This window comes from Mauremys mutica, chromosome 1, assembly GCF_020497125.1.
Source record: "Mauremys mutica isolate MM-2020 ecotype Southern chromosome 1, ASM2049712v1, whole genome shotgun sequence".
Classification (NCBI taxonomy): Eukaryota; Metazoa; Chordata; order Testudines; family Geoemydidae; genus Mauremys; species Mauremys mutica.
In genome coordinates this window covers 216,067,820-216,095,706 of record NC_059072.1, presented here as the reverse complement: position 1 = coordinate 216,095,706, position 27,887 = coordinate 216,067,820, and the positions used below count along the sequence as shown (strand labels likewise).

The 27,887-nt window shown below is 37.8% G+C and overlaps 1 protein-coding gene and 1 long non-coding RNA gene across 16 annotated transcripts in view; one reads left to right on the top strand and one right to left on the bottom strand.

Annotated features, from left to right (window-relative positions):
• Window positions 1-27,887, bottom strand: part of DMD (dystrophin) — a 2,044,659-nt gene that overhangs the window by 1,108,860 nt on the left and 907,912 nt on the right. For all 15 annotated transcript variants that reach the window (XM_044996713.1, XM_044997415.1, XM_045002732.1 and 12 more), the window contains 3 exons: window positions 27,361-27,522; window positions 5,071-5,181; window positions 789-962 (listed from right to left, as the gene is read on the bottom strand). In XM_044996713.1, coding sequence (XP_044852648.1) covers window positions 789-962; window positions 5,071-5,181; window positions 27,361-27,522 — 447 coding nt within the window. The remainder of the gene's footprint in view (window positions 1-788; window positions 963-5,070; window positions 5,182-27,360; window positions 27,523-27,887) is intronic.
• Window positions 17,305-27,887, top strand: part of LOC123362491 — a 45,578-nt gene continuing 34,995 nt past the window's right edge. The window contains exons 1-2 of the long non-coding RNA XR_006576469.1: window positions 17,305-17,483; window positions 19,106-19,178. This is a non-coding gene — a long non-coding RNA (uncharacterized LOC123362491). The remainder of the gene's footprint in view (window positions 17,484-19,105; window positions 19,179-27,887) is intronic.

Here is a 27,887-nt window from a genome sequence, read left to right as displayed (position 1 = left end):
ATGAGGCATATGAACTGCAACACCTATGAGACACTGCAACAGCTGAGGGGGACATGGATTAATGTTTAACAGATTTGAAACAATCTGTTTTTTTCATTTCCAAAACAATTTTTTTCATAACTTTCCATTTTGATTTTTAAAAAAGATATTTCAACTTTTTAAGAACATTAGAGTAGCCATACTGGGTCAGACCAAAGGTCCATCAAGCACAGTATCCTGTTTTCCAACAGTTGCTAATGCCAAGTGCTTCAGAGGGAATGAACAGAACAGATAATCATCAAATGATGATTGTCCCAGTTTAGTATGAAAACAAATTCAAAATACACAAATTTCCCACAGAGTGGAAAGTTTGATTTTTCAACCAGCTCTAGTAGCCAGTTTCAACATTTCAACCATATAATCAATTTCCCCTGCTTTTTTATAGAGCTCAAAACACATTTAAAAATATAGGGAAAATGTGATTTTAAAACTGCAAAAAGCGGCAGAGTGACTCAGGCATATGTGTAGTATCCAAGACAACTTAAAATTGATGAGTCCTTGATTTTCAAGAAAGAGAGACGTAGGAAATAAACATATGGGGTGGGATTTTCAAACATTCTTAAGATACGTAGGGTCACAAATTCCCCTGAATTTCAATTGGATTGGTGCTCCTAAATCTCTTAGGCATTTTTGAAAAATCTCACCTATATATATATATATATATATATATATATATATATATTACTTGACATGTGAATAGACAGGAAATTATCTGAAAAAAAAAATATTGCTGGACTGTTCATACATACCATGCAATGATCCAACTGTGACTGCACTACCTCCTGCTCTACACTCTTCATCTCCAACTTGGGCACCTGCAATTTTACTTCATCTAAAATTCTTTTACATTCCTGTAGACGCTGCTCAAAATTGGCTGGCTTCTGGAACAACCGGAACTTCATGGAGACGTCTTGTAGTTTTTTCTGAAAAGTCAATATGGGTCAGTGGTAAAAATGGGAAGAAAAAATGTAGACATTCTCAGAATGGGTTACCAATCAGTATGTTTTCTCATGATTTCTTGAAGAATCAAATGTTTTGAGGTGCAACTAGATCTCAGCTGACAACAGTCTTTGTTTCTATGCAAGGAAGAAAATCCTTCCCTTCTCACTTGCAAAGGGCAACTAGATGCAACAGAACTGGTGATATTCTGTTGCATGGGAAAGAAGGGAATGGGTAGAAGGTGCCTGTGTAAGGATCTATACTCCCAGTGCAGAGCAGATGGTGAAAGCTCAATGTTTTCTAAGGGGGATTGGGAGTGGTTCCCGTATCCATTTTCCCTGCAAAGGGGATCACACCATATATAAGGCACCAGAAATGCAGCTCACTTCCATGATATACAATTTATAGGGATTGGGAGATAATCCTTCCTCGTTGCTGTAGAGAAGCCCTGCATGAAGCTTGTGCACTGTACATAGGCTTGGCACAGGCTCTGGGATTTGATTCTCATATAATCAGAGACTTTAAGGGTAGAAGGGACCATTGTGATCATCTAGATTGACTTCCTGCACATTAAGTAGATTTAAGAAACAAACAAAACCCATAGGTAAGCAGAGGAAAATTTAAAGTGGTTTTTCCTGTGGCATATATGATGTTTCTATTTTCCCCATTTTTACATGCTATTTGTCTTTGTGAATTATTACTGTGCCTAATTACAAATCTCCATAACAAGTTTATGTTTATTTTCAATAAATAAAAGTAGTAAGGTACTTGAATCATTCTGTGTATACATAGAACAAGTAACAGCACAGCTAGGTACAGTGCAAGCTTCTCCCAGAAATCACCATGCCAGAATCCTGTCTACCAGTTAACTGCACTAATGGTAATGATGCTCAGTCATTAGTGACCTGGGCTTTCTTAGAACCAATGACCAAGAGGTGGTCTGCACCAATATATATAAATTGCATAAAAACTAGTCAAGTCTCCATTGCACCAATTTAACTTTCCTCTTTATTGTTGTTCTCAGACCATGACGTATTCATGTACTCCATTACATGTTGCCCTTTTTTGGGGGGTGGAGGTGGATATGTGTTATTTAGCCATGTATTATGCTGATTTTTGTCTAAGAGGGTCTAACTTTTGGGTAGCTAAATACCCTAAAATATAACTGGTTGTCATTTATATATAAGTAACCTTAATAGTGAAGTGTTTCATACAGAGTGCAACTGTGGAATTTCAGGCAAGGAAGAGGACACAATCCATTTTGTCAATAATGGACAGTGTAATGTTTATACTTTTAGATTCTCTGGTTATTATATTTTAATAACACTGAAGTATTAATAATTTGTATTATTCATTGATCTGTGAGGAAAGGGAGTCAACTGAGCATTTTCCTTCTTCTAGAGCAAGATGTGTTAAGTAACAGATCATATGGTTATTATAATGAGGAGGGAGGAAAATTGTTTTCCTCCATATGGTTATGACTGGACATTAGGAAAAAACTTCTTGTCAGGATAGTAAACCACTGGAATAAATTGCCTAGGGAGGTTGTGGAATCTCCATCATTGGGGATTTTTAAGAGGAGGTTTGACAAACACCTGTCAGGGATGGTATATATAATACTTAGTCCTGCTGTGAGTGCAGGGGACTGGACCAGATGATCTCTCGAGGTCCCTTCCAGTCCTACAATTCTATGATAAGCAACAACAACTACAAAAAACATAGGAAGGTTTCCTTTTGTCCGCTGTATAACTGCTTTGAGCAAATCATGTACTACTGAATTCCCAGCAATAGCACTTTCTAATAAAGGACATGGGACCGATTTTCAATTCCTCAAAATATTTCTAACCTGCTAGGAGTAAATGGTTCATTAGTTACCATGACAGAATAAGATTATTGTTTTAGCTAAACCTCCTTTCCCTCTTCCTTCTCTCAGGCTCAGAACATAGCTCCCAAGTTACATTAATACAAAAAAGAAGTTTGGCAAGGGAGTAGCAGTTCCACCACTTTAAGCACAATTATATCTTTTTTACAGCCACTATTTATTTTGTCTAGATATTTCAATGAATATCATCACCATATTGAGTAGGTAATGCATATAAGGAATTTTTCTTAGAGCAAAAAATAAACGTGTACAGTATTTGTCTATAAATGTCTGCTCTGAGAAAAAAATAAGTAAAGACAGATGTTTTGCTGTCTGATTCATCACTGTAGTACTCCAGTTTTAAGTCAGTATAACTCAGTTGACATCAGTAGATTTGCACGATCTTAAAACTGGAGTAACAAAGTAAAAAATCAGGCAACTTGTTAGTTTAAGTATGTGTTTAGTTTTCAGTAAAACTGTGATAGTGATTCATTTTATGTATACACAAAAAAACCCTTTACAATTATGTAAATTAACCAATTTTGGTTCAGATTTAAGTAACTACATGTTATCTAAATGAGTCAATTCAGATTGACAAAACCCATAGTAATGTGCATGATCATTTAGAGGCCTTTTGAGGAACTCTTATCAGGACAAAAGAGTGTTAAGGAATCAACTCTATCATATGTAGAAAAAGAAATTAATGGCATATGTATCAAACAACTGCAAAAACATTAAGGCCTAAAAATCTCAGTAACCAGATAATCTCCCCAGCTGTTCATCTCCTCCTGTTTTAGGGAAGATATTCTTTTCCCAATACAATGTTAGTTTTTGCCTAACATGCCCAGTAAGCACAGAAGTGTTCATCAGCTGTGTTGTTGAATGTACAAGGATCTATGTACGAATCCTTTTGAAACCAACATTTCACTGATGGAATGCTGGCAGTATCAGAGTTGCCATGGAGACCAGAAGGGAAAGAGTTAACAGGAGATATGTAGATAGTTACATATATTCATCAAGGAATGAATAGATCCCAAATGGAAGAGGAGATATTAAATAGCATCAAACATGTTTTTCAAAATAAATAACTTTTAACATTTTATTACTAGACTTTTCTATTCACCTCAGCACCAAACATTACACACAAACATTAATCTATTCATCCTCTCGTCAGGTCTGTGAGCTAGGGAAGTATTATCATTCCCATTTTGGAGACTGGAAAATTATGACAAATATTAAAGACAACTTTGGCAGAGCTGGGGAAAAAAAAACAGATAACCTTGCTCACTGTCCTGTGCCTTAACCGCAAGATCAAACTCTTGCTCTTTGCTGTTAAATCATGGTGTTTAGCTTACCCTACCATGAAAGATGTGATGATCAATGATGTATTTTAACATGAGTATCAATGTATTTATTTCACAGCACCATGGAAGTTCAGTCTATTCAACTTTTGGTATGAATACTAAAGAGGATGATAGGGCCAGGAATATTTTAAAGACCATTTGGGGGGGCATAAAACAGAAAATGGAATTTTCTTGCTCCTAAATGTAATTAAGCCAGCCCTCATATCTAACATGTCTCCCTTTGTTTATTAAGTGATTTGGAATAACATGTTAGTTATCACTTTTAATCAGCAATCAATTGCTCAGGCTGGACTTTGGTACTCCACTCATACCACTTACATCTGGCAAGTACTTAAAGTATGGGAACTGTAAATGAGGATACATATCTTGCAAAGAGTTTTCCAAAAATATTTACAGTACACAGGAGACTTATTAAAATAATGCTTTTGTACCTAAAATGGAGTCCCATACACTTGCCAACTGGCCTATTTTTAATACAAATATCTTAATATATCTCAAATGATATACCCAACACATCTTTTATGGTGTTACTTTTTATGCTATTATTACACTCAAAAGATCTACTTCATAATGGGTCTACTGAATTGATTACAATTTTGATATGTGCAGCATTATATATGCTACAATTGTTGACCATTTTTGCCATACATTGTAGCAGGTAGAAATAAAAAACAACACTAATAAAATATAGCAGGAGATTTGTTATCTGATTCTGTGATTTGTTAAGCTGACTACTGTTACATAATAGCTCAAAGTTTCAAGGAACAACTGAAACACCACATATACATAAATATAAATCATCAAGAATATTTCAACATATAACAGTGTTGTGTATAGGAAGGACAGGAGGAAACGGAGGTTACATACCTGTGCAACATCAATTTGGGAGAAAACTCTTTTGGCAGCATCCTTACCCTGGCTTCGTTTTTTCATTTCTTCCAAACTGATCTCATGGCTTGTCAAATCAGATTGTATTTTCTGTTGGAAAACAAACTTAGTAATCAGATGTATTTGAAAAATAACTGTATCCTGCTACAGAGTATCTAATACCTGACATATATTAAAGAGACATTAAGCGATATTAAAACTCTGGAAGAAATAACTAAAAGGAGAATTATTTGTTTACTTCCTTATAATTCATTTTATTTTACTTTCTTGTGTGAAAACTCAATAATACCTTCTCCTCCTGCTTAAATGTAAAGCCAAATTCTGAGTTTGTGACAATGACGACAATCTGTTGCTAAGGACATTACAATTACATTGCAGTTCCTGAATATAGATTTCCTTCTCAAGAGAAGCAGATGGATTACAATTGCTTGCCTTTGAAAAAAATCTAAAGTAATTATGGAAAAGAAACATACATAAACAGGTAAAGGAGTTTACTTGGATATTTTTATTTCTTGTTTGACCTGTTGTGTTAATAGCTTTTTAGGAGATTTTTGATATAAATTATAAATATTTGATCAAACTATCTGATATGTACAGTAAATGACATCATCTTACACTGATATGTATTCCCTATATATACAAATGTTGTTTAACTTGTGGTTTAGGACTCACTGACCAAAACTTGCATTCACTGTCTGCTAAGAAAGGGCAAATGTACAACAGTAGGCTGATGACAAAGGACATTCATGCATTCATCTCAGCCATTTTTTAGTGAATATTTCTGTCTGTCATTTTCAGCAAGAACCAGCAGGTGATCAAATTGCAATTCAATGCAATTTTCAGCCCTTGTCATCTCATCATAAATCAGTCTCATAAAAAGACACCAATTGATTTAAGCAACGCTGACCAATGCTATAACATGCAAAACAATTCATATAATGCATATTGATATAACCCAATTTAGACAATTTCAAAACAATTTATGTGGAAATTGTTAGAAAATGAATATCTGCTAGTAGCAGATTGCTTAACAATTACCGCTGTGAATAGGAACTCTGAAATAACTATTAGCTTTTTTCTCATCACGGAGAGTATTTGAAACCATTATTGCTAAATGGAAAAAAAATCTAACTGTAACTTTCATCTATTCCCTGTATTAGTTACACAAAAATCTCACAAAACCACTACAGCCTACCTATAAGTAGATGCATTTCTAAGGTACACTATCTCTTAAAACAAAAAAACCCTGTATTTCAAGAAAAGAAATAAGAACTTAAACTTTATATTGCCACACAAATTAGGAACAAGCTTTTTCATTTAGTTCAAATGTGAACAAATTTGAAAATTGTAATTTTTTTTAAATCACATTTTCATTTGTATGTTGCCTACAAAGCTATATATATACTGTATGCTGTATGTGTGTGTGTGATGATCAACATGGGCATAAAGACTTTTTTATAAAGGTGTCCAGTGTATAATAAAACAATAAGAGAGCTAAGAATCTTAGAGTAGTTGGGAACCAGCGTGTCCTGCTGTACTGTACATGTATTAAAATACATTTTTAAAGACACAGATGTACAGAAATTTGTAAAACCCCATTAGCAATGATAACCCCTTTATGTTTTCGAGGCTCAGCTACACAGTATTATTTATAGAGCTAGTCAGAAATTTTCCAATGGAAAATTTGGTCAGGAAATGATGATTTGTTTAAAGTGAAATGTTTAGCCGAAGCATGTTGATTTAGAAAAAAATTCCTTAAAAAAAAATCAGAATGGAGAGTCAAATATTCCATTTTGACCTTTTCAGACTGGAATGTTTGATCTGCGATTTCAAAATGACTTTTTGTTTCAATATTTAAATATTTGACATTATATAATAAAATTTTTAAATGTCAAAATCAGAACACAACTTTTCCATTTTATAAAATATTTTGATCAGTTCCCTCCTCACCCCCCAAATTTCATTTCACAGGAGATTTCATTTTTGTTCTATTAAGGAACAGAAAAAACTTTAAAATCACACAATTTCCAAGGAAACGGAAAATCCTCTTGCCAGGAGTTCCAATTATTAAATTCTGAGCTCAAGTATACAAATGCATAAAAATTGACATGCAAAAAATTACAAAGGACTGTGACTCTGTGGTTTGTTCTGATATAGCACAGGGAGGCAAAGGAGGGGTACAACAGGGACCAAGAACTACACAAGGCCTCTGCCACTTATGGGGCAGGTATGGATAGAAGCAGCTGAGACAGATGTGGGAGAGGTCATTCAACCAGAACCCCTGTTGCACCAAATGCCACTCTCTGCAACCACCCCTACAGCAGGATCAGAGGAGGGGAACAGTGCTGCTCAGCACAGGGAGCTGGAAGAAGACAGTCTATCAGGTTCCCTGCCCCCACCAGCAGCCTAGATACACTCTACTCCTCCACCACCAGTTGTACAGGGGTGAGCAGCTGCCCTGACTGGGAATATAAAGTGCAAGCCGAGAATAGCAAGCAGCAACCTAAGGATGTCTCTGTCTGACAAAACCATTAAACTAGTCTTTGAATAACTACTGCTAGTTTGTTTTTCTTTTGCATGATGAGGCTGATCACCAGTGAAGGAGAAAGAAAGAATAAGGGAGAAGAGGGACTTTTGACTTCGTGTGATGCCTGGAAAGAGCATGGGTAGGTGGAAGAGACTGCAATGATTGGTTTCTACTGCCCATAAAAATATCTATTTATGGAATTTAATGAAACCCCATGCAACTGGCCATTTTGCTTCACTGCAGTTTTTTGAGACCAAAAGCAATGTAAAATATTTGCCAAGTACAGATGATGTGCCCCAAAGTGCCTACCTCTAAGTATGAGAGTAGCTACGTTGACTTACCTGATGCAAGCAATGTTTGTCCATACAAAAAGAAAAAGAAAACATTTCACTCATTCTTCCTTTAGGAATTTTACTTTGGAAAATCCCAACCATCATCAAATATGTTTAGTCTAACTTGTAATTTGGGGCCTATGGTTGAGCCAGCACCCTCAGAGCTGTGTGGTGGATGTGCAGCTGCTATGCAATAATTTAGGAATATTGATCTGTAATAATGTTATGAATGTTTTATGTGACCCGGATGGGGAGACAGTCACTGTATAGCTTTATTGGGTTATTGGAATCTGCACAGGTACTACAATGGAGAATGGTTTGGAAGAGTTATCTGAGGGAAGGGATCAGAAGGAGATCCCATCGACCAGAAAGCATGGGATGCACTGTCTTAGGGATGGGGGTTTCACAACCACCACTCTCAAGAGGAGGAGACAGGTGGTGGTAGTCGAGGACTTCCTTCTAAGGGGGATGGAGTTATCCATCTGCCGTCCAGACTGGGAGACTCGAGAAGTGTGCTGTCGAGACTGATCAAGCACTTGGACCACTACCCCTTCCTACTTCTCCAAGTGGGCAACAATGATACTGCCAAGAATGACCTTGAGTGGGTCACTGCAGACCATGTGGCTCTGGGAAGAAGGATAAAGGAGTTTGAGGCGCAAGTCGTGTTTTTGTCCATCCTCCCTGTTGAAGGAAAAGGCCCAGGTAGGGACTGTCGAAGCGCAGAGGTAAATGCGTGGTTATGCAGATGGGGTCAGAGAGAGGGCTTTGGATTCTTCGACCATGGGATGTTGTTTTGGGAAGAAGGATTGCTAGAAAAGAGATGGGATCCACCTAATGAAGAGAGGGAAGAGCATCTTCGCAGGCAGGCTTGCTAACCTAGTGAGGAGGGCTTTAAACTAGGTTCGTCGGGGGATGGTGACCTAAGCCCAGAGGTAAGGGGGGGAAGAGGGATACCAGGAGGAAACACAAGGAGGAGGGTGCAACAGGGAAGGCCTTCTGATTCATACTGAGAAAGTAGGGCAATTGGCTAGTTATCTTAGGTGCCTGTACATGAATGCAAGCAGCCTGGGAAAGAAGCAGGAAGAATTGAAAGTCCTGGCACAGTCAAAGAACTATGATGTAATTGGAATAACAGAGACTTGGTGGGGTAACTCACATGATTGGAACACTGTTATGGATGGGTATAAACTGTTCAGGAAGGAGAGGAGGGGGAGAAAAGATGGAGGAAATGCACTGTATGTAAGAGAGCAATATGATTACTCCAAGCTCCAAACTGGAGAAAAGACTGTTGAGAGTCTTTGGGTTGTTTAGAGGTGAGAGCAACAAGGATGAGGTTGTGGTGGGCATCTACTATACAGCACCAGACCAGGAGATTGAGGTAGATGAGACTTTCTTCAGACAACTAACAGAAGTTTCCAGAATACAGGACCTGGTTCTCAGGGGGGGGCTTCAATCACCCTGACATGCTGGAGAGCAATACAGCAGTGCACAGAAAATCCAGGAAGTTTTTGGAGAGTGTTGAGGGCAACTTCCTGGTGCAAGTGCTGGAGGAACCAAATACAGGCCGTGCTCCTCTTGACCTGCTCTTCGCAAACAGGGAAGAATCAGTAAGGGAAGTAGAAGTGGGTGGCAACCTAGGCAGGTAGTGACCATGAGATGGTTGAGTTCAGGATCCTGACAAAAGGAAGAAAGGAGAGCAGCAGAATATGGACCCTGGACTTCACAAAAACAGGCTGATTCCATCAGGGAACTAATGGGCAGGATACCCTGGGAAGCTAATATGAGGGGCAAAATTGTCCAAGAGAGCTGAATGTATTTTAAAGAAGCATTATTGAGGGCAAATGAACAAACAAAGAATAGCAAATATGGCAGGCAACCAGCTTGTCTTAATAGAGAAATCTTCAGTGAGCTTAAACACGAAGAGTAAGCTTACGAGAAATGGAAACTTGGAGAGATGACTAGGGAGAAGTATAAAAATATTGCTCGAGCATGCAGGCGTGTATTCAGGAAGGCCAAAGCAGAACTGGAGTTGCAGCTAGCTTTTATGCTTTTTTTGCCTTGGTCTTCACAGACAAGGTCAGCTCCCGGACTGCCACACTGGGCAGTATGGGGAGGAGGTGAGAAGCCCTCAGTGGTGAAAGAACAGGTTAAGGCAGGGGTAGGCAACCTATGGCAGGGTGCTGTAGGCGGCACGTGAGCTGATTTTCAGCGGCACTCACACTGCCCGGGTCCTGGCCATCCGTCCCGGGACTCTGCATTTTAATTTAATTTTAAATGAAGCTTCTTAAACATTTTAAAAACCTTATTTACTTTACATACAACAATAGTTTAGTTATTTATTATAGACTTATAGAAAGAGACCTTCTAAAAATGTTAGAATGCATTACTGGCACGCGGAACCTTAAATCAGAGTGAATAACTGAAGACTCGGCACAGCACTTCTGAAAGGTTGCCGACCCCTGGGTTAAGGACTACTTAGAAAAGCTGGACATGCACAAGTCCATGTGTCCAAACCTAATGCATCTGAGGAGCCTGAGGGAGTTGGATTTCAGAGCATTGGCCATTATCTTTGAAAACTCATGGCAATTGGGGGAGGTCCTGGACAATTGGAAAAAGGCAAATATAGTGCCCATCTTTAAAAAAGGGAAGACAGAGAATCCAGGGAACTACCGACTGGTCAGCCTCACTTCAGTCCCAGGAAAAATCATGGACCAGGTTATCAGGGAATCCATTCTGAAGCACTTGGAGGAGAGGAAGGTGATCAAGAACAGTCAACATGGATTCACCAAAGGCAAGTCATGCCTGACCAACTCTATGGGTATGGGGAAAGTGGTGGACATGATGTATCTTGGCTTTAACAAAGCTTTTGAAACAGTCTCCCACAGTATTCTTGCTAGAAAGTTAAAAAAAGTATGGATTGGATGAATGGAGTATAAGGTGGATAGAAAGCTGGCTAGATCATTGCGCCCAACAGGTAGTGATCAACGGCTCAATGTCTAGTTGGCAGCCGGTATCAAGTGGAGTGCCCCAGGGGTCAGTCCTGGGGCCGGTTTTGTTCAACATCTTCATTTATGATCTGGATGATGGAATGGATTGCACCCTCAGCAAGTTTGCGGATGACACTAAGCTTGGGGGGAGGTAAATATGCTGGAGACTAGGGATAGGGTCCAGAGTGACCTAGACAAACTGGAGGATTGGACCAAAAGAAATCTGATGAGGTGCAACAGGACAAGTTCAGAGTCCTGCACTTAGAATTGAAGAATCCCATGCACTGCTACCGGCTGGAGACCGACTGGCTAAGCGGCAGTTCTGTAGTGGACAAAAAGCTGGATATGAGTCAACAGTGTGCCCTTGTTGCCAAGAAGGCTAACGACATATTGAGCTGCATTAGTAGGAGCATTTGTAAGAGATCGCAGGAAGTGATTATTCCCTTCTATTCAGCACTGGTGAGGCCACATCTGAAGTATTGCATTCAATTTTGGCCCCTCGACTACAGAAAGGATATGGACAAACTGGTGACAGTCCAGCGGAGAGCAACAAAAATGATTCGGGGGCTGGGGCACATGACCTACGAGGAGAGGCTGAGGGAACTGGGATTATTTAGTCTGCAGGAAAGAAGGGTGAGGGAGGATTTGATAGCAGCCTTCAACTATCCGAAGGTTGGGTTCCAAAGAGGATGGAGCTAGGCTGTTCTCAGTGGTGGAAGATGACAGAACAAGAAGCAATGGTCTCAAGTTGCAGTGGGGGAGGTGTAGGTTGGATATTAGGAAAAACTATTTCACTACGAGGGTGGTGAAGCACTGAAATGGGTTACCTAGGGAGGTGGTGGAATCTCCATCCTTTATAAACTTGTTGGAAAAAAAACCAGAATGGTTTTGAAAAAAATGATATGAACTGATCTTTTTAATAGAAAAAAAACCATACTCATTAGGGGTTTTCAAGGCTCTTGTTAAGGATAAAGACTTGTTTTACTAACTGACCAGTATGTCCTTCAAAGTAGCTGTCTATTCAGGAACACTGGAAACTTGCTTTGAGTGGGCAATTTTGATGGAACCCCTTTTGGATGCATCTTTTCAAGGGAGCACTTAAACAGCTCAGCACTGTGATGAGCTTTAAGTGTGAGAGGGAGTCTGAAGCATCACCACCAGATCTGCCAGCAGCTACTACCACCACCACATGATGTACCCAGGCATTCACACTGTTGGGTCTTCTTTCTTCTTATCTTGAAAGAATGATCATATGGGGGGACCGTTTGATGGGGCAGAACTCAAAAGCCCACTAGTAAATGAGCAACATAGAGACCTGGGAGAAGGGTCAGAATCTGGGCTGGAGGACGGGGGGAAGGGAAGGCTGTTATAGACAAGAGAGAATACAGAGGGGAAATCAAATCAGTATCTTAGATGTCTGTATACTAATGTGAGAAGTATGGGGAATAAGCAGGAAGAATTAGAAGTGCTAGTTAATAAAGACAACTATAACAGCTGGCATCACAGAGACATGGTGGGATAATACACATGACTGGAATATTGTTATAGAAGGGTACAACTTGCTCAGGAAGGACAGGCAGGGAAAAAAGAAAGAAGGTGTTGCCTTATATATTAAAAATGTATACACTTGGACTGAGGTTGAGATGAAAATAGGGGGAAAAAAAAACCTTGTTGAAAGTCTCCGAGTAAGTATAAAAGGGATAAAAAACAAGGGTGGTGTCAACCAGGAAGAAGAGGTGGATGAGGCTTTTTTTAAACAACAACAGAAATCATCCAAAGCATGATGATGGTGGTGATGGGGGACTTCAACTAACCACACATCTGTTGGGAAAACAACACATCAGGGCACAGATTAATACAAAAAAAGTTCTTGGACTATATTGGAGACCATGTTTTTATTTCAGAAAGGAGAGAAAGCTACAAGGGGAGAGGCTGTTCTAGATTTGATTTTAACAAATAGGGAAGAACTATTTGAGAATATGAAAGTGGAAGTCAGCTTGGGTGAAAGTGATAATGAAATGATAGAGTTCACAATTCTAAGGAATAGTGGGAGGGAAAACAGCACTATAAAGGTAATGACTTTCAAGAAAGCAGACTTTAGCAAACTCAGGGAATTGGTAGGTAAGATCCCATGGGAAGCAAATCTACAGGGAAAAACAGTTCAAGAGAGCTGGCTGTTTTTCAAGAAGACATTATTAAGGGCACAAGAACAAACTATCCCATTGGGTAGGAAAGAAAGGAAGTATGGCAAGAGAACACCCAGGCTTAACCAGGAGATCTTCAGTGTTCTGAAACTCAAAAGCGTCCTACAAAAAGTGGAAACTAGGTCAAATTATGAAGGATGAATATAAACAAACAACAAAAACATATAGGGATAAAATTAGAAAGGCCAATGCACAAAATGAGATTAAACTAGCTAGAGACATAAAGGGTAACAAGAAAACATTCTACAAATACATTAGAAGCAAGAGGAAGACCAAAGATGGTTGGCCATTACTCAATGAGGTGAGAAACACAATAGCAGAAAATGTTAAAATGGAAATGGCAGTTTTTACCAAAAAGATTCATAGTGATTGGACATCTAACATAGTGAACACCAGTGGAAATGAGGCAGGATCTGAGACTAAAATAGGGAAAGAAAAAGTTAAAAATTACTTAGACAAGATATCTTCAAGTTGCCAGGGCGAGAAGAAATACATATTAGAATACTCAAGGAGTTAACCTAGGCAATATCTGAGCCATTAGTGTTTATCTTTGAAAGGTCATGGAAGACAGGAGAGATTCCAGAGGCCTGGACAAATATAGCACCGATCTCTAAGGGAAATAGACAATCCAGGGAATTATAGACCAGTCAGATTAATTTCAGTACCTGGAAAGATAATGGAGCAAATAATTAAGCAATCAATTTGCAAACACGTAGAAGATAATAAGGGGATAAATAAAAGTCAGCATGGATTTGTCAAGAACATATCACATGAAACCAACTTAATAGCTTTATTTGACAGGGTAACAAGCCCTGTGGATGGTGCGGGGGAGTGGTAGATGTGATATAACTTGACTTTAGTAAGGCTTTTGACACTGTCTCACTTGACCTTCTCATAAACAAACTAGGGAAATAAAACTCAGATGAAGCTACTATAAGGTGAGTGCATAACTGGTTGGAAAACCATTCCCAGAGAGTATTATCAGTAGTTCATAATCAAGATGGAATGACATATCAAATGGTGTCCCTCAGGGATCAGTTCTGGGTCTTGTTCTGTTCAATATTTTCATCAATGATTTATATAATGGCATGGAGAGTACACTTATAAAGTTTGTGAACAATACCAAGCTGGGAGGGGTTGCAAGTGCTTTGGAGGATAGGATTAAAATTCAAACCGATCTGGACAAACTGGAGAAATGGTCTGAAGTAAATAGGATGAAATTCAATAAGGACAAATGCAAAGTATTTCACCTAAGAAGGAACAATCAGTTGCAGACATACATAATGGGAAATAACTGTCTAGGATAGAGTACTGCGGAACAGGATCTAGGGGTCATAGCAGATCACAAGCTAAATATGAGTCAACAGTGTAACACTGTTGCAAAAAAAAAAAAAAAAAAAAAGGAAACTTCGTTCTGGGATGTATTAACAGGAGTGTGGTAAGCAAGACACAAGAAGTAATTCTTCTGCTCTATTCCACGCTGATGAGGCCTCAACTAAAGTATTGTGTCTAGTTATGGGTGCCACATTTCAGAAAATATGTGGACAAATTCAAGACAGCCCAGAGAAGAGCAATAAAAATGATTAAAAGTCTAGAAAACACGACCTATGAGGAAAGACTGAAAGAACTAAGTTTGTTTAGTCTGGAGAGGAGAAGACTGGGGGGGGCACACAATAATAGTTTTCAAGTACATAAAAAGTTGCTACAAGGAGGAGGAAGAAAAATTGTTCTTGCTAATCTCTGAGGATAGGACAAGAAGCAATGGGCTTAAATTGCAGCAAGGATGGTTTAGGTTGGACATCAGGAAAAACTTCCTAGCTGTCAGGATGGTTAAGCACTGGAATAACTTGCCTAGGGAGGTTGTGGAATCTCCATCATTGGAAGATTTTAAGAGCAGGTTAGACAAATACCTGTCCAGATAATATTTAGTCCTGCCTTGAGTGCAAGGATCTGGACTAGAAGACCTCTTAAGGCCCCTTGCAGTCCTTTGATTAAATGATGAAAAGGAACTAATGAAATCACCACTTTCCTGGCTATATTTTAAATAATTCCTGACATGTGAATCTAATGGTCTGCTAGTCCCTACCCAAACATGTCAGATTCCACACCGCCTTATTATTCCTACTTCTTTTCCACATTTTTTTTGTTTTCCAATAAGAGTGTTGCTTAACCATCTAGGAGAAATCTACTCTTAAAAATACTTTGTTGTGAAAATTTAAGCAAGCTTAAAGTACAGCTGTTTGCTGTACCTGTGGGTTTTTCAGCAACTGAACATCAACCCAGAAACAGAAGCTGCATTTACCTATCTTTTCTATTTCTTTAGACTCCCACCCCACACCCTCTTTTGTAAGCATTTGGGCCAAAGTTTCTGTTGTATAAGTGGTTTCAGTGGACTTCAATGAAGTTTTGCTCATTTGCACGAAAAGAAAATTTGGCCTTTTGGCCTTTTTTAGAACAGAATCTAAGGACCTGTAATCTATAACCCCAAACTGTCTCCCAGCACGGACATCTGATAGCCTTCTGACAGACTGCCAAACAAGAACAATTTGCTGCAGAATAGAGGAGAGAATGTGAGAGTTAAATGAAGGTTTACCAATAGTTTAAAATATTTTAATTCCCTCCCCCATCCGTCCCTTTCTCTTTAAGTGAATTCCCCCCGCCTTTAAGTTTTTAATCAATATTTTAAAAATTCTTGTTTTTGTGGCATACAACAAATGAATGAAGTCCCTGGCAAATAAGACCCAAGCCCATCTTAGAATAAAATAGGATAACTTCAAAAATTATAACACCCTAACAATCTAAACCAATCCTCATGATAGGCCTCTGCTAAAAATAAATAAATAAATGAAATGGTTTAGGTTAGATATATGAGACAGGATGTATCTTATCTATGAATTCTCATATCTCTGATACCCACTAAACTTCTGAGTCGGGGAATATGTGGTACAAAGCTGGCATAAACTTGGGAAATCTCTGGTTGCCCCGTAGGGCAGCTCTCCGTTTAATGTCACAATGAGGAACAGAGCTGAGGGGCCAGGAGAAGGAGATTGGAGTGGTGGATGTGGTCAAGTGCAAGACTAGGACAAAAATGATGAGGAAGGTAACAAGTGCACACTGAATGGTTACAACTGCAGAGTGTTAGCACATGGTTGTTCTGATGGATTCAGCAATTGCAATGCACATGGTTCAATTGATTGTGGTACAAATGAATCTCTGTTCAAAGTGATCAATAAGTATACACATATTAAGAGAAAAGTAAACTAGGAATGAATATCTTAAGGCTGTCTCCATTCATCTATTTACCAATGACAATTAATTCCAGAAGCCAAAACGCATCTTGATTGCTCAGAAGCCAAAGCAATACTCACCCAAATAAATAGTCGGTGTCGGTGTCATGTAAATATGATATATGGTATTCAATATTACAAATATTTGTTTCTTTCTCCTCAAGTACCTCATCAATTAACTCAAGCTTTCCAAACTACTTAGTTCAACCTCAGAGTCACTCTAGAAAGCACATAATTGAACAATGCTTATCACAGTAGGTCAGGCCCAACATGGTAGAGATAAAAGTGTTGTGGGACATTCCATGGAGACTGCTCTATCTTCCTTTTAAAAATTGCTCTGCTGGCAAAATATAAAGCATGACCTAAGAACACAGAACTGAAGAGAACAAGCACATTAGAGAAAAGACCAGAAAGAACAGTAGAATAGATTGTAAGAAAAAAAAATCTACTTAATTGACACCTGTTTGCAGTCTTAGAAAAAAAGAGGTCAAAGGTTAAATGGATCTTGAACAGGACCAAGACACATCTTCTATCCTATTCACTACACCGGTAATGCCAGCCGTGATGCCTCCTGGCATTCACTTCTGCCACAATCATCTCAATGCTTTTTTCCTCCCATTTTTTATTCTAGTCCATCAGTCCATTCCAGCACTCTAATCCTAAAGACTCTCAAGGTTTCATTTTTAAATCCACCCTTATTCTGTTCTCTCTGCTCCCAGAGCTCCCTGTCTATGTTGTCTTGTTTAGACTGCATCTTGTGCCTTGGACTTCAAAGTCTATTGTTGCATTAAAATGATGTCACTATGAGTGAGGGAACTTAAACTGCCTATGTTCTGTTCTGAGGATAAAGACATTCAGTTGCCAGATCAACAAAACAAAAATAAACAAAGAGGCACTTATCAGATTAAAGGATCTGATTTAATATTGCTGTGAGTACTGCTTGTATGAGAAGAGGACTTTTTGGGATATTCAGTCCAGTATTTCTATAACTAAAAATCACTTTTAAAAGCTAAATGAACCAAATGAAGAGAGCCTTGCAACATTGATATCACAAGGTAGAGAATCAGTGCAATAGCTGAAAATATGTAAAACTGCTCCTACTTTGAATTAGAGACGGGAGATTCAAGAGAACTCAATCTTTTTTTTTTCCCCCCATGCAAAAAATCCCTGCAAAGCCATTGGAAATCCACAATGCTTCTACTACAACATTTAGCAAACAGAGGAGAGAACTGAGACAAAAATTCTTGAACATGAGTAACAGAACCAGGAACTTTATTGTTTGATTAAATGTAACTACACAGAATGACAAGGAAATATAACTGGAGTCTCTGACTGTAGTATTTATTGAATAAAGGAAAACTATTTAGTTAGCAATGATTAATGTCTCAGTAAAATAACAATAATGGAACCTAATCTGGGGAAAAATAAGCCAAAACCTAGGTTAATAGAAAGCAGATGTTTTGTCAAAAATAGTTCCATAAAGCAGTTAATAGTAGACAACAAACTGATGTGAACTTGCATTGCAAAATAATGGCTTAAAAGACAATGTGATTGTGGGCTGCTTATGGTATTCAGACATGCATCACCATGAACAGCACTGAGAGACTGTGCCAACAATACAGCAAACAGTTCTGGTCACCTCAACACCGGAAAGATGCCAGAAAATTCTAAGACGTTCTAAGAGCAACAAAAATGATTAAATGGCCAGGGAAATGAGGGTTGAAGAGGTTACTAGTGCCTCTGCAGCTCTCAAGGGCAGGGAATCCTTTGGCGATTTCAGAATTGGGAGAGGAACACTTGTGCCACTGGTAAGGGAGGGCACGTCTTGCCTCTGCTATTCCAGGTAGGGCCATGCCGTGCCCTCCAACCCCCACCACCCCCATGCCATGTATTTACTTAATTTGGGATTTTACTTTACTGATTTATAGAAATCCAAGATGCAGGCAGAGATTACGTCACACGCAAAAGAGATTAGATGGCCACAGTCAAAATTAATAAGTGCTGAAAAGCAGGACAAATCCATAAGGAGTCAAATAAATGAGCTGTGTACTAGTACATGCTGCTTTGGGACAGTGCAGATGTATGCCCTGACACCACTTGAATTTAAAATAAGCCACTAATAATTTAGGTTACTTTTCAAAATACACATACTGTAATTCACAGGTGTGAATGATTTCCTGGCCTGAGTTTGAGCACTAACTTGCACAACAAATACAATAAACTTAATGAATCACAGTTCATTAAACACTGTGAACAGCAGAGGGATTCAGTTAAATTAAAAACTGTTGGAATCAATCTTTTTTTGTTTAATTTTTTGCTTAAAGCCCACGGTAGAACAGCAACTTTGGGTTTTTAAATATTGCATTTACAAATTAAAAGCCTGATTCTGAAAATCTATCACCATAAAAAAGAAAGGAACGATCATGCCAAAATTTAAGGATATAAAAAAAAGGAAGAACCATCAGGTAACAGGAATAAATTGTTATGCAGGAGAACAAACTATAATACCCAATAGTTGCCAATAACTGAAAACTAGGCAACCAGCCTCAGTAGACGCAGTGGTGGTTCTGAGAAGGAGAGGCCAATGTGGCTTTCTTTCAACCACTCTTCTCCATTAGCAGTTCCAACAGAGAGTCCAATTGTGGCCGGCTGCATAATCATGCAATTTTCTGAACAGATTCGATCAGGACCTGCCAGAGAAAAGAGGCTATACAAGTCTATGGGCTCTGACACGGATGTTGACTAATATGGTAAGATGTTGACATGATGCAGGAGTAATCATGCACTTTTGTTATTCCTTGGTTTTGTATGAACTAATTGAATATAAATGCTAGTGTGTTACATTAATTGCAAATGTACTGAGCCTTTTGCATAATTTGAACTCCCTTACCAAAACTGTCAGTGAGAATACAGAGTTGTAGCTTTAACTGTGACTATTATTATTTTTAAGAACCTGGTGTATTCCAAAAATAAACAATACATGCACAAGTGCACAGATGGCAGAAGAAGGAGTTTCTGCATGCTTGTGCAATATTTACTTTTTTATATGATTATGTGCATCTACTGAATTGCAGCATGTAGTGTGCCAAGATTTCCTGGTGTTTTGGGTTTTTTAATGTTAAAGGCCTGTAACTACCACTTCAGTATGCATAAATCATTAGGCTTTCAACGATTGTGCTCACTTTATCTTCTGGTTTACTTATTTCAAAGTAACAGTTTAGATTGAAATATTTAGCCATTCAATGCAATAGAACTGATCACGTATAGTTCAGTTGCTACTTATCTAGATGCTCTGTGTAGACCTGTGCTAATTAACAACAGAGCACTATAAGTACTTAGGGTACTTCTCAAATGTAATATCCATGAAATTCCTTTTTGAAATTGAATCGAAGTCAGGAAGGGAACCAGAAAGAGAGAAACAGAGACACACAAAAGGACAGCCTCACAGAGTGTGTGACTGGTAGTAAAACAATACTGTTTATGATGACACCCAGAAAGGAACATGTTAATCATGACACCTATTTATTTTTTGGCTATGGTATATATCAATATGGTAGTATAGAACTGGAGATAATTTTACTTGAAAAATGTAGTAATTACATAGCAAAATAGCTAACAATGTCTGTTCTCTACAGCAGAATGCAAATTAATTTATAATTATTGTTGGACCTACTATACAGTTATCTTTGGGAACATATGCAATAAACCCGATATAATTAAAACTGGACACATATTCTTATATAAATGCATAAAGTTAGGGCTTAGAACTGTATGTAAGTGTTAAATAACCATTGTAGGTACCTAAGTGCTTATTAGGTGACTAAGGACACATCAAGACTCTTAATTTTAGGAACCCATTCTTTAAAATTTGGATCATGGAATTCATAATCACAAAACTAATTGGTTAACATCCGAATTTCATCTGACAGGGTATGTCGTTTGTTTTCCTAGTCATTGAAGATTTACAAGAATTACATCTACAACATGTGTATATGTTAATTTCAAATTTGGCCAACTGTGGAAATGCTCCTTCCTTTCTTCCCACACAATCTAAATCTTCTCTAAAGAGGTGAGTTGTGGGATTCCTGGGATCATGGTAAACAGGAGAGTTCATTCAATTCTCAGGACCATCCTTTCCTTCATGTGGGTATGCACAACCCATCAGAGAATGGAGGAAATCTGGTACAAGTCATTATACTACTGCAGAGTCCTAGGGACACTTTCTATTCCCCCACACTGCAAAAGATGGGGTTGGAAATTTTTAGACTACATTGCCATTTGCTTTTTCCAGTTTCAGGTCTTTGCTCTATTAGCCAGGGAAAAACCACTAACTTGAGACTAAGTTCCCTGTAATAATTCTTCTGTGTAAAACTGAGAGCAAACATCTTGGAAATAACTTCCTTTATTAGGATAGCATGTTCAGCAAGTCCCCTATCATTGCTCCCAATGATGTGATTGCCATATATGGCAATTGGGCTGGGCAGAGTCTCAGATTCAATCTGCTCCTGGGAAGAGGGCATTTACTGAACACCTAATTTAGTATTTCTCAACCACCAGGCACAGAGGTATTTAGTTGTAGAAGGAAATAGTTTTTGTGGGTCCAGAATAGAGGAAACAATGTGAGTTTGGCAGACAACTGTTTTGCTGACATCTTTACAAATTATTTTACTTTACTACTAAAGTAAAGCTCTACATGGCTTTTGGCCTTTCTCACTTTATCCCTACATGTTCTGACCTCAATAAGGTAGCTTTCTTTGCTAATCCCTCCCATCTTCCACTCCTTGTAGGCTTTCTGCTTTTTATTAATCACCTCTCTGAGTTGCTTGCTCATCTAGCTTGGTATACAACTCCTGCTATGATTTTTTCCCTTTTCTTGGGATGCAGGCTTCTGATAGTTTCTGCAACTTTGACTTGAAGTAATTCCAAGCCTCCTCTGCCTTCAGATCCACAAGTTCTTCAGTCCAATCCACTCCCCTAACTAATTTCCTTAATTCTTTAAAGTTAGCCCTTTTGAAATCAAATACTCTAGTCCCAGATCTATTTTTGTTTATCCTTCCATCTAGTTTGAACTGAATTAGCTCATGATCACTCGAACCAAGGTTGTCCCCTACAACCATTTCTTCTATGAGGTCCTCACTACTCACCAAAACCAAATCTAAAATGGCATCCCTTCCTGTTGGTTCTTCAACTACTTGGTGAAGGAATCCATCAGCTATCACATCCAGAAAAATCTGGGCCCTATTACTATTACTATTACTAGCACTTCTCCTCCAGTCTATATCTGGGAAGTTAAAGTCTCCCCATGATCACACAATTCCCATTAGTGTTTACTTCATTAAAAACATTAAAGAGGTCTCTATATCCAAATCAGATCCCGTCGGTCTGTAGCACACCCCAAGCACTATTCTCAGGGGAGGCTCTAGTAGCTTTCTTTCCCAATGTGATTTTTGCCCACACATACTCTGTCTTATCCATTCTATCACTTCTTATTTCTTTACAGTTTACTTCATCATTGATATACAATGCTACTCCACCACCTTTGCTTTTATTTCTGTCTATAGCCTTCAATACCTGTACTCCAGTCATGACTACTATTCCACCATGTTTCTGTTATCCCTATAATATCCGGTTTCACTTCCTGCACCAGTAGCTCTAGTTCCGACATTTTGTTTCCTAGGCTCCTCGCATTAGTGTACAAACATCTTAATTTTTGCCGTTTGGCTTCACTGACATTTACCTGATTAGGAACAGACATTCTACCACCAGTATCACCTATTAGACTGGTATCTACACTACCCTACCCATGGCTATATCCTTTCTTACTTTGTTTTCTTCTCTCTCAATGTTAATTCCTGCGTGGAGATTACCTGGACATCTCCCAACCATCTCCCCCAAATTCCTAGTTTAAAGCTTTCAGTCAGTTCAGTTCTGAACCCTGTTTAATCATATTCTCTATACTTTCTAGTGTCTTTGCACTAAACTTCAGCATTAGTCATTAGACAACATAGCTAATCTCAAACTTACAGTCACATCTATAAATCCAAGTGAGAGTGAGACTTTAGCAAAAGGTACTCCTCAAGGCCTACTCAAACGTGAATGAATGAAGGCAGGTTCTGCCTGTCTTGGCTTGACCGCTTCTATACTAAGCTCTAAGCTAAACTTTTTCCTCCACAGACTGATCTAACAGCAGATTATACTCAATGCTTAAAGTTTATATAGAAGTGGAAATTTATGTAAATTACAAATAAAAAATGGAAATGCAACATAGCACATTTTCTACCCTTCTGCTTTTTGGGGGGCCAGTCCAATGATGACACACACTCCCACAGGAACTAAGGACCACCACTAATTCACAGACTTTCACTTCAAGTACAAGGTGCACTTCTTCCACTGTGCCTTCTCTAAGACAAACATATAGTAACATGCGTATTACCCCCTCCCCCCAAATAAAACCCTATCAAAACAAAACACTACCTTCTTCACACAGACCTATATCTCTGTGAAGATGACAGAAAGAACAAACCACACATGACTGATATCAGTCACATTACTTAATATACTACTGTAAGGCATACACATACTGTGGTGATAAGGACAATATAAGAATCTATATAGAACAGAATTCTGAGCAGAAATTCAAATTGCTCAAATAAAATCTGAGCTTGGATTTCAGAATGATGCTTAGATCAGCTGCTCCCTTTTGAGTACTAATGTTCCATAGAGAACTCAATGAAATAAGTCTCCATGTTTAGAACATGAAAATAATATTAATGTCTTTAACATTATCAGCTGCGTACACCATGGTGAATTCTTTATCCTAAATCATTGACTCTGTAGTCAATGATGTGTGGCATGTTCCTCATTAAGTGAGATGTCATATAACTCAACAACTTTTGCTATTAAGGCATCACATTAGCATTGCTCCAGTACAAGGCACAAGGGTATTTTAACAACATATGAATAACCACTCTCACTTAAGATGTAATCAGAAGTTTAATGCACACCAACATTTAAGTATGATTACCTAAATATTGCCCCTTCACATTCTGAAAGGGTAATAGCGGAAAAGCAGTATATGATACTTACTGTCTCTCTTGCATTTACTAAGTAATTTCATGTAGGTCATTTGTCTTTAGCACTGCATTTTAGACAAGGGCAAAGGCAGAAAAAACAGACACAAGCCTATTCCAAGATATTTGCAATGTTTAGATGAGCCCAGGAAGATGCTTCTTTCACATGTTATAAAAAGCCATACTGCTTCTTGAACTACACAGAATATGTACTATGAAAAAAGCGAAGTATTTATACAATGCCGTTATCTTTAATTACCGGGACAATTCTTTTAAAATTATTATAAACCAAAACTAAAGTTTTAACATTAAAAAAAATGCAACCAATTAGTTAAAACACAAAAACTTCTGTGGAACTATGAGCACAAATTTATGCAATAATATAAGTGTTTGGAGGATTAAATCTAATAATTGGATTTAGCAAGAAAAATCCAAAGTAACAGCATAAACTGAGGAATAAAAAACATGCTATAAGTGTTAGGGAACTGGTTTATATAATAAAAAATGTCAACTGAAAAAAACCTAGAAATTAGTCTGCAGCACATAAGTATTTTTCTTTCTTTCAGAAGTAGACTGTTTATTATAGAACGAGTACTTTAAGTAGCTCACAAATTTTATATTTGCAATAGATTTTTTTCTTTTTATAACAGCAAAACTTAAAAAACCTCCATGTACTTCAAATAAAACATACAATGAAAGAGCATTTGTAAAAATAAGGGGTGAGAAAAATCCCATGGTAATGATTTTAGTACTTGCATAACCTTTGTATATTCATGTAGATGAAAGAGAGGTCATTTTGGAATAGTGAGGTCATACACAGAAATGACTTCTTCATGAATATATTTTGTAAAATTTGTCTTATTTTTTTCTCTTTCAACACAGGGTTTTATCACTGTGCCCTACAGGCATCTGAATCCATTAATTTCTTTGAATGGCTGTGGTTAGACTACTATGTTTGAATACACTATCTTCAGTGGGAGGTGGAGAGAGACAGGCAGCAAGTGTCTGTTACCCGGCACTAGTACTACAGCATAAATTCTCAGTGCCACACGGTGGAGTAAGAAGCACATGGAATTTGTATTCAAAAGGTGATCCAAAGCAGGGCTCAAATAGCATATATCTAACACTGAAAACTCCCCTTTTCTTTTGCCATCTCTCTGCACGTATCAAAGTAATCACTTTAGTTTAACAAGAGGAGCTGCATTTCACTTCATTTCCTCTCAATTTTAGCCCTGGGTTTGAATTTAGGAACCAAACATTAAAAAAACCTTGACATCTTTCTGATCAAAATTCCTTCTGTTTTTCTAGGAATGCAACATACTTTACTGAAGAGTTTATTTTATAGTCTCTGGGTTTGATTAACCATCATTCATTAATTATCCTCTTCCCTGGAAAAAGAAGGGCATTCACTCTAAAGGAAAGGCAGGTAGCAAGACAACCACTGTTTTGACCTGGGAGTTCTATCATGAAGGAAAAGCTCTGATCTCTTTGTAGGAGGTGTGCCAGCAGAGACTCCTCAGTAGATAAGCCAGTACCTTAGCCCTGCCATTCACTGGTGAGATGAATCAGGCTAATTTACCCATTTAAAATGTATTGTACATTTTATTTTCCTATAAGGATTTTAAGGAACTTCAGACTGAACTTCAGAGAACAGTAATATTTGAGTTCAATCTGTTCTGATGAGAACTTGGTTTCCTCAAAAGATTTTACCTGCATCTTAAAATGAAATTGTGAAGGGGAAAGAGTCAACAAATTCTGGGTTGTTTGATTTCACACCTATTACCATTAGGTAAGTTCAACATCAGACATGAGGCAATAAATTCATATGCAATACAAATGTTTTGGAGGGAAAAAAAAGGAGTTTGCCCATGTAAACAAAAATATTTCAGCTTAAATGTTGGTTAAAGTATTGAAATATTGCTTCTTATATAAAACCTGAAACACCATCAATACTACATCTGTGCATGCATCTATGCCAGTTTCTAAAGGATGAATAAATTACAATTTATTTTTATCAGAGCATATTTTTGAAAAGGTCTACAAACAGCAATGTCAAACAGACAATACTGAATGTTTCCTAAACTACTAATCTTTAGAGAGATAGATTTAGAAGATGAAAATCATACCAATGCTCCCTTGACAAAGGCTGGTTTAAGCCCTGAGTTACCTGATAATACTCTGTTGATCAAAGTTTTAGGAGGAAGAACAATAAATTTAAAGGGACAGTAGTGGGTAAATACTATAGTTTAGGACTGAAATTTGATACACGAGGTGTAAATCATCTAAGCCTGACTCTACTCTTCCACTGGTGTAAGATGGGAACAACTCAACCAGAGTCAGTAATTAAACAGTGTAAAATTAGGCTGAGGGCAGAATAAGGCCTGGTATGGTCTAAATATTTGTTTTTGGTTTTAAATTACACATATTTTTGATGGAATTTTTAACTATTTAAAATTATTTTTTAATATAAAAGACACAGGGCCTGATTTCCAGAGTTGTGGTGGAACCGCAGTTCCCTTTGACTTCAGTGGGAGCTGTGGGAGCTCAGGACATCTGAAATCAGGCCCACAATGTCTTTTCTCCATTTTTGTCTGTATCTGAGACCAACTCTTCAAAACTTCTCCCTGCAAGACATCTGTACTTAGGAATCACTATTTCCAACAGAAAATGCAATTGGCAGTAGCCTAACAAATCCTTACAATCCATACATACTTTTCCATATTATTTTCTCCTGATATTATCATACTTTTTATTAAATATCTAATTACCTGAAAAGCTATTTGATTTCCTATAGTACAATTTGAATACTTTGGTATTAGAAGTAGCAGGCTTTATTTCAACTTACTTTTTTTGTTTTGTTTTTTAAACAGGGCTATGGATAAATGTTATAGTGAAAATAGTTGAAAAGTACAAACTGGTGTTAGATATGGTAAATGTGCTCTAGGTTCAAAGCCTGAACAAATAAGTTGTACGAGGGGAAGGAAAGGATGATTTTCTTTTAAACTTGTCTGAACTGAAGAACTAAAATGTAAGGATATTTATGTAAATCAAAGTAACAATTAACCACAGTACCTGTGATTAGATAATTCAGTAGCAATCCATATGCCATCTAATTGGCTTTACAAATAAACCAACTAAAAATAAAAAGAAGATGATGAGTAAATTCTGGGATAAGAAAGATTGGATTTTAAAGAGCCACTTTGTTTTTCATTGCCATTTTAATGTTACTGCATAATCTTTCATGGCATTAAGGTTCTTTAAATCATCTGGATAGGCACAGGTGAAAAAGTTGAAAGTATGATTTTATTGGTACATAAAAGTATCAGAGTACATAAACAACCTCCTTTAAATAAAAATAATGAGGAGTCCTTGTGGCATCTTAGAGACTAACAAATTTATTTGGGCATAAGCTTTTGTGGGCTAAAACCCACTTCATCAGATACATGGAGTGAAAAATACAGTAAGACGACTATATATTATAGCACATGAAAAGATGGGAGTTGCCTTACCAAGTGTGTGTGTGTTGGGGGGTGTCAGTGCTAAGGAGCCAATTCAATTAAGGTGGAAGTGGCCTATTCTCAACAGTTGACAAAAAGGGGTGAATACCAAGGGAGGGAAAATTACTTTTGTAGTGCTAACGAGGTCAATGCAATCAAGGTGGCCCATTTCCAGTAATACTTCTACCTAAACTATATCTATCTATAAAAACCTGTTGCAAGTTCATCTTTTTAATTTAGAGCATTACAAAAATTCTAAACCTCTTATTTAAAAAAGAGACAGAAAGCCCACCACTCTTCAGTGATTCAGAAATCCGGTGTGATTAACAAATCAATTCAAGACCATTAACCCACATGTAACTTACTTGTGCTTCCTGAGGGACTTGTGCAGCATCAACTCTCTCTGCAATGTAGGCTGTTAATTGTCTGTCAACGAAGGCAAGAGACTCTTGGATCAAGCGAAGGGTTTTGTCAATTTCCTGGGCAGACTGGATACTCTGTTCAAGAACCTTTTGTCTTCTCATAGCCTAAAGACAACAACAAATAAACAAACACATACATAATTCATAGAAAATGTACAGTCACAATATTTTTGTTCATAAACATAGGCTGCAGTATAAATCAGGGCTCCTGACTTTTTCACAGCCACCTTTTTGTAAGATAAATTTCGCCTCTTTTTGCCACCCATTCAGCTCTTGTTAAAAGAATTAGCACAGAAAAACTCTAAGGTTTGAAGGACCCCTAAAACCCAAAGCTAGAGTGAAGAGGAGACAGCAAAACTGTAAAATAAAACCATCCTCCCTGATGCAGTGTTCCACACAGAAGCCTGATGGGCCTCCTGATCTCATTATATAGTTCAAGAGATTTTGTTTACTCAGAATGGGTTTACTGT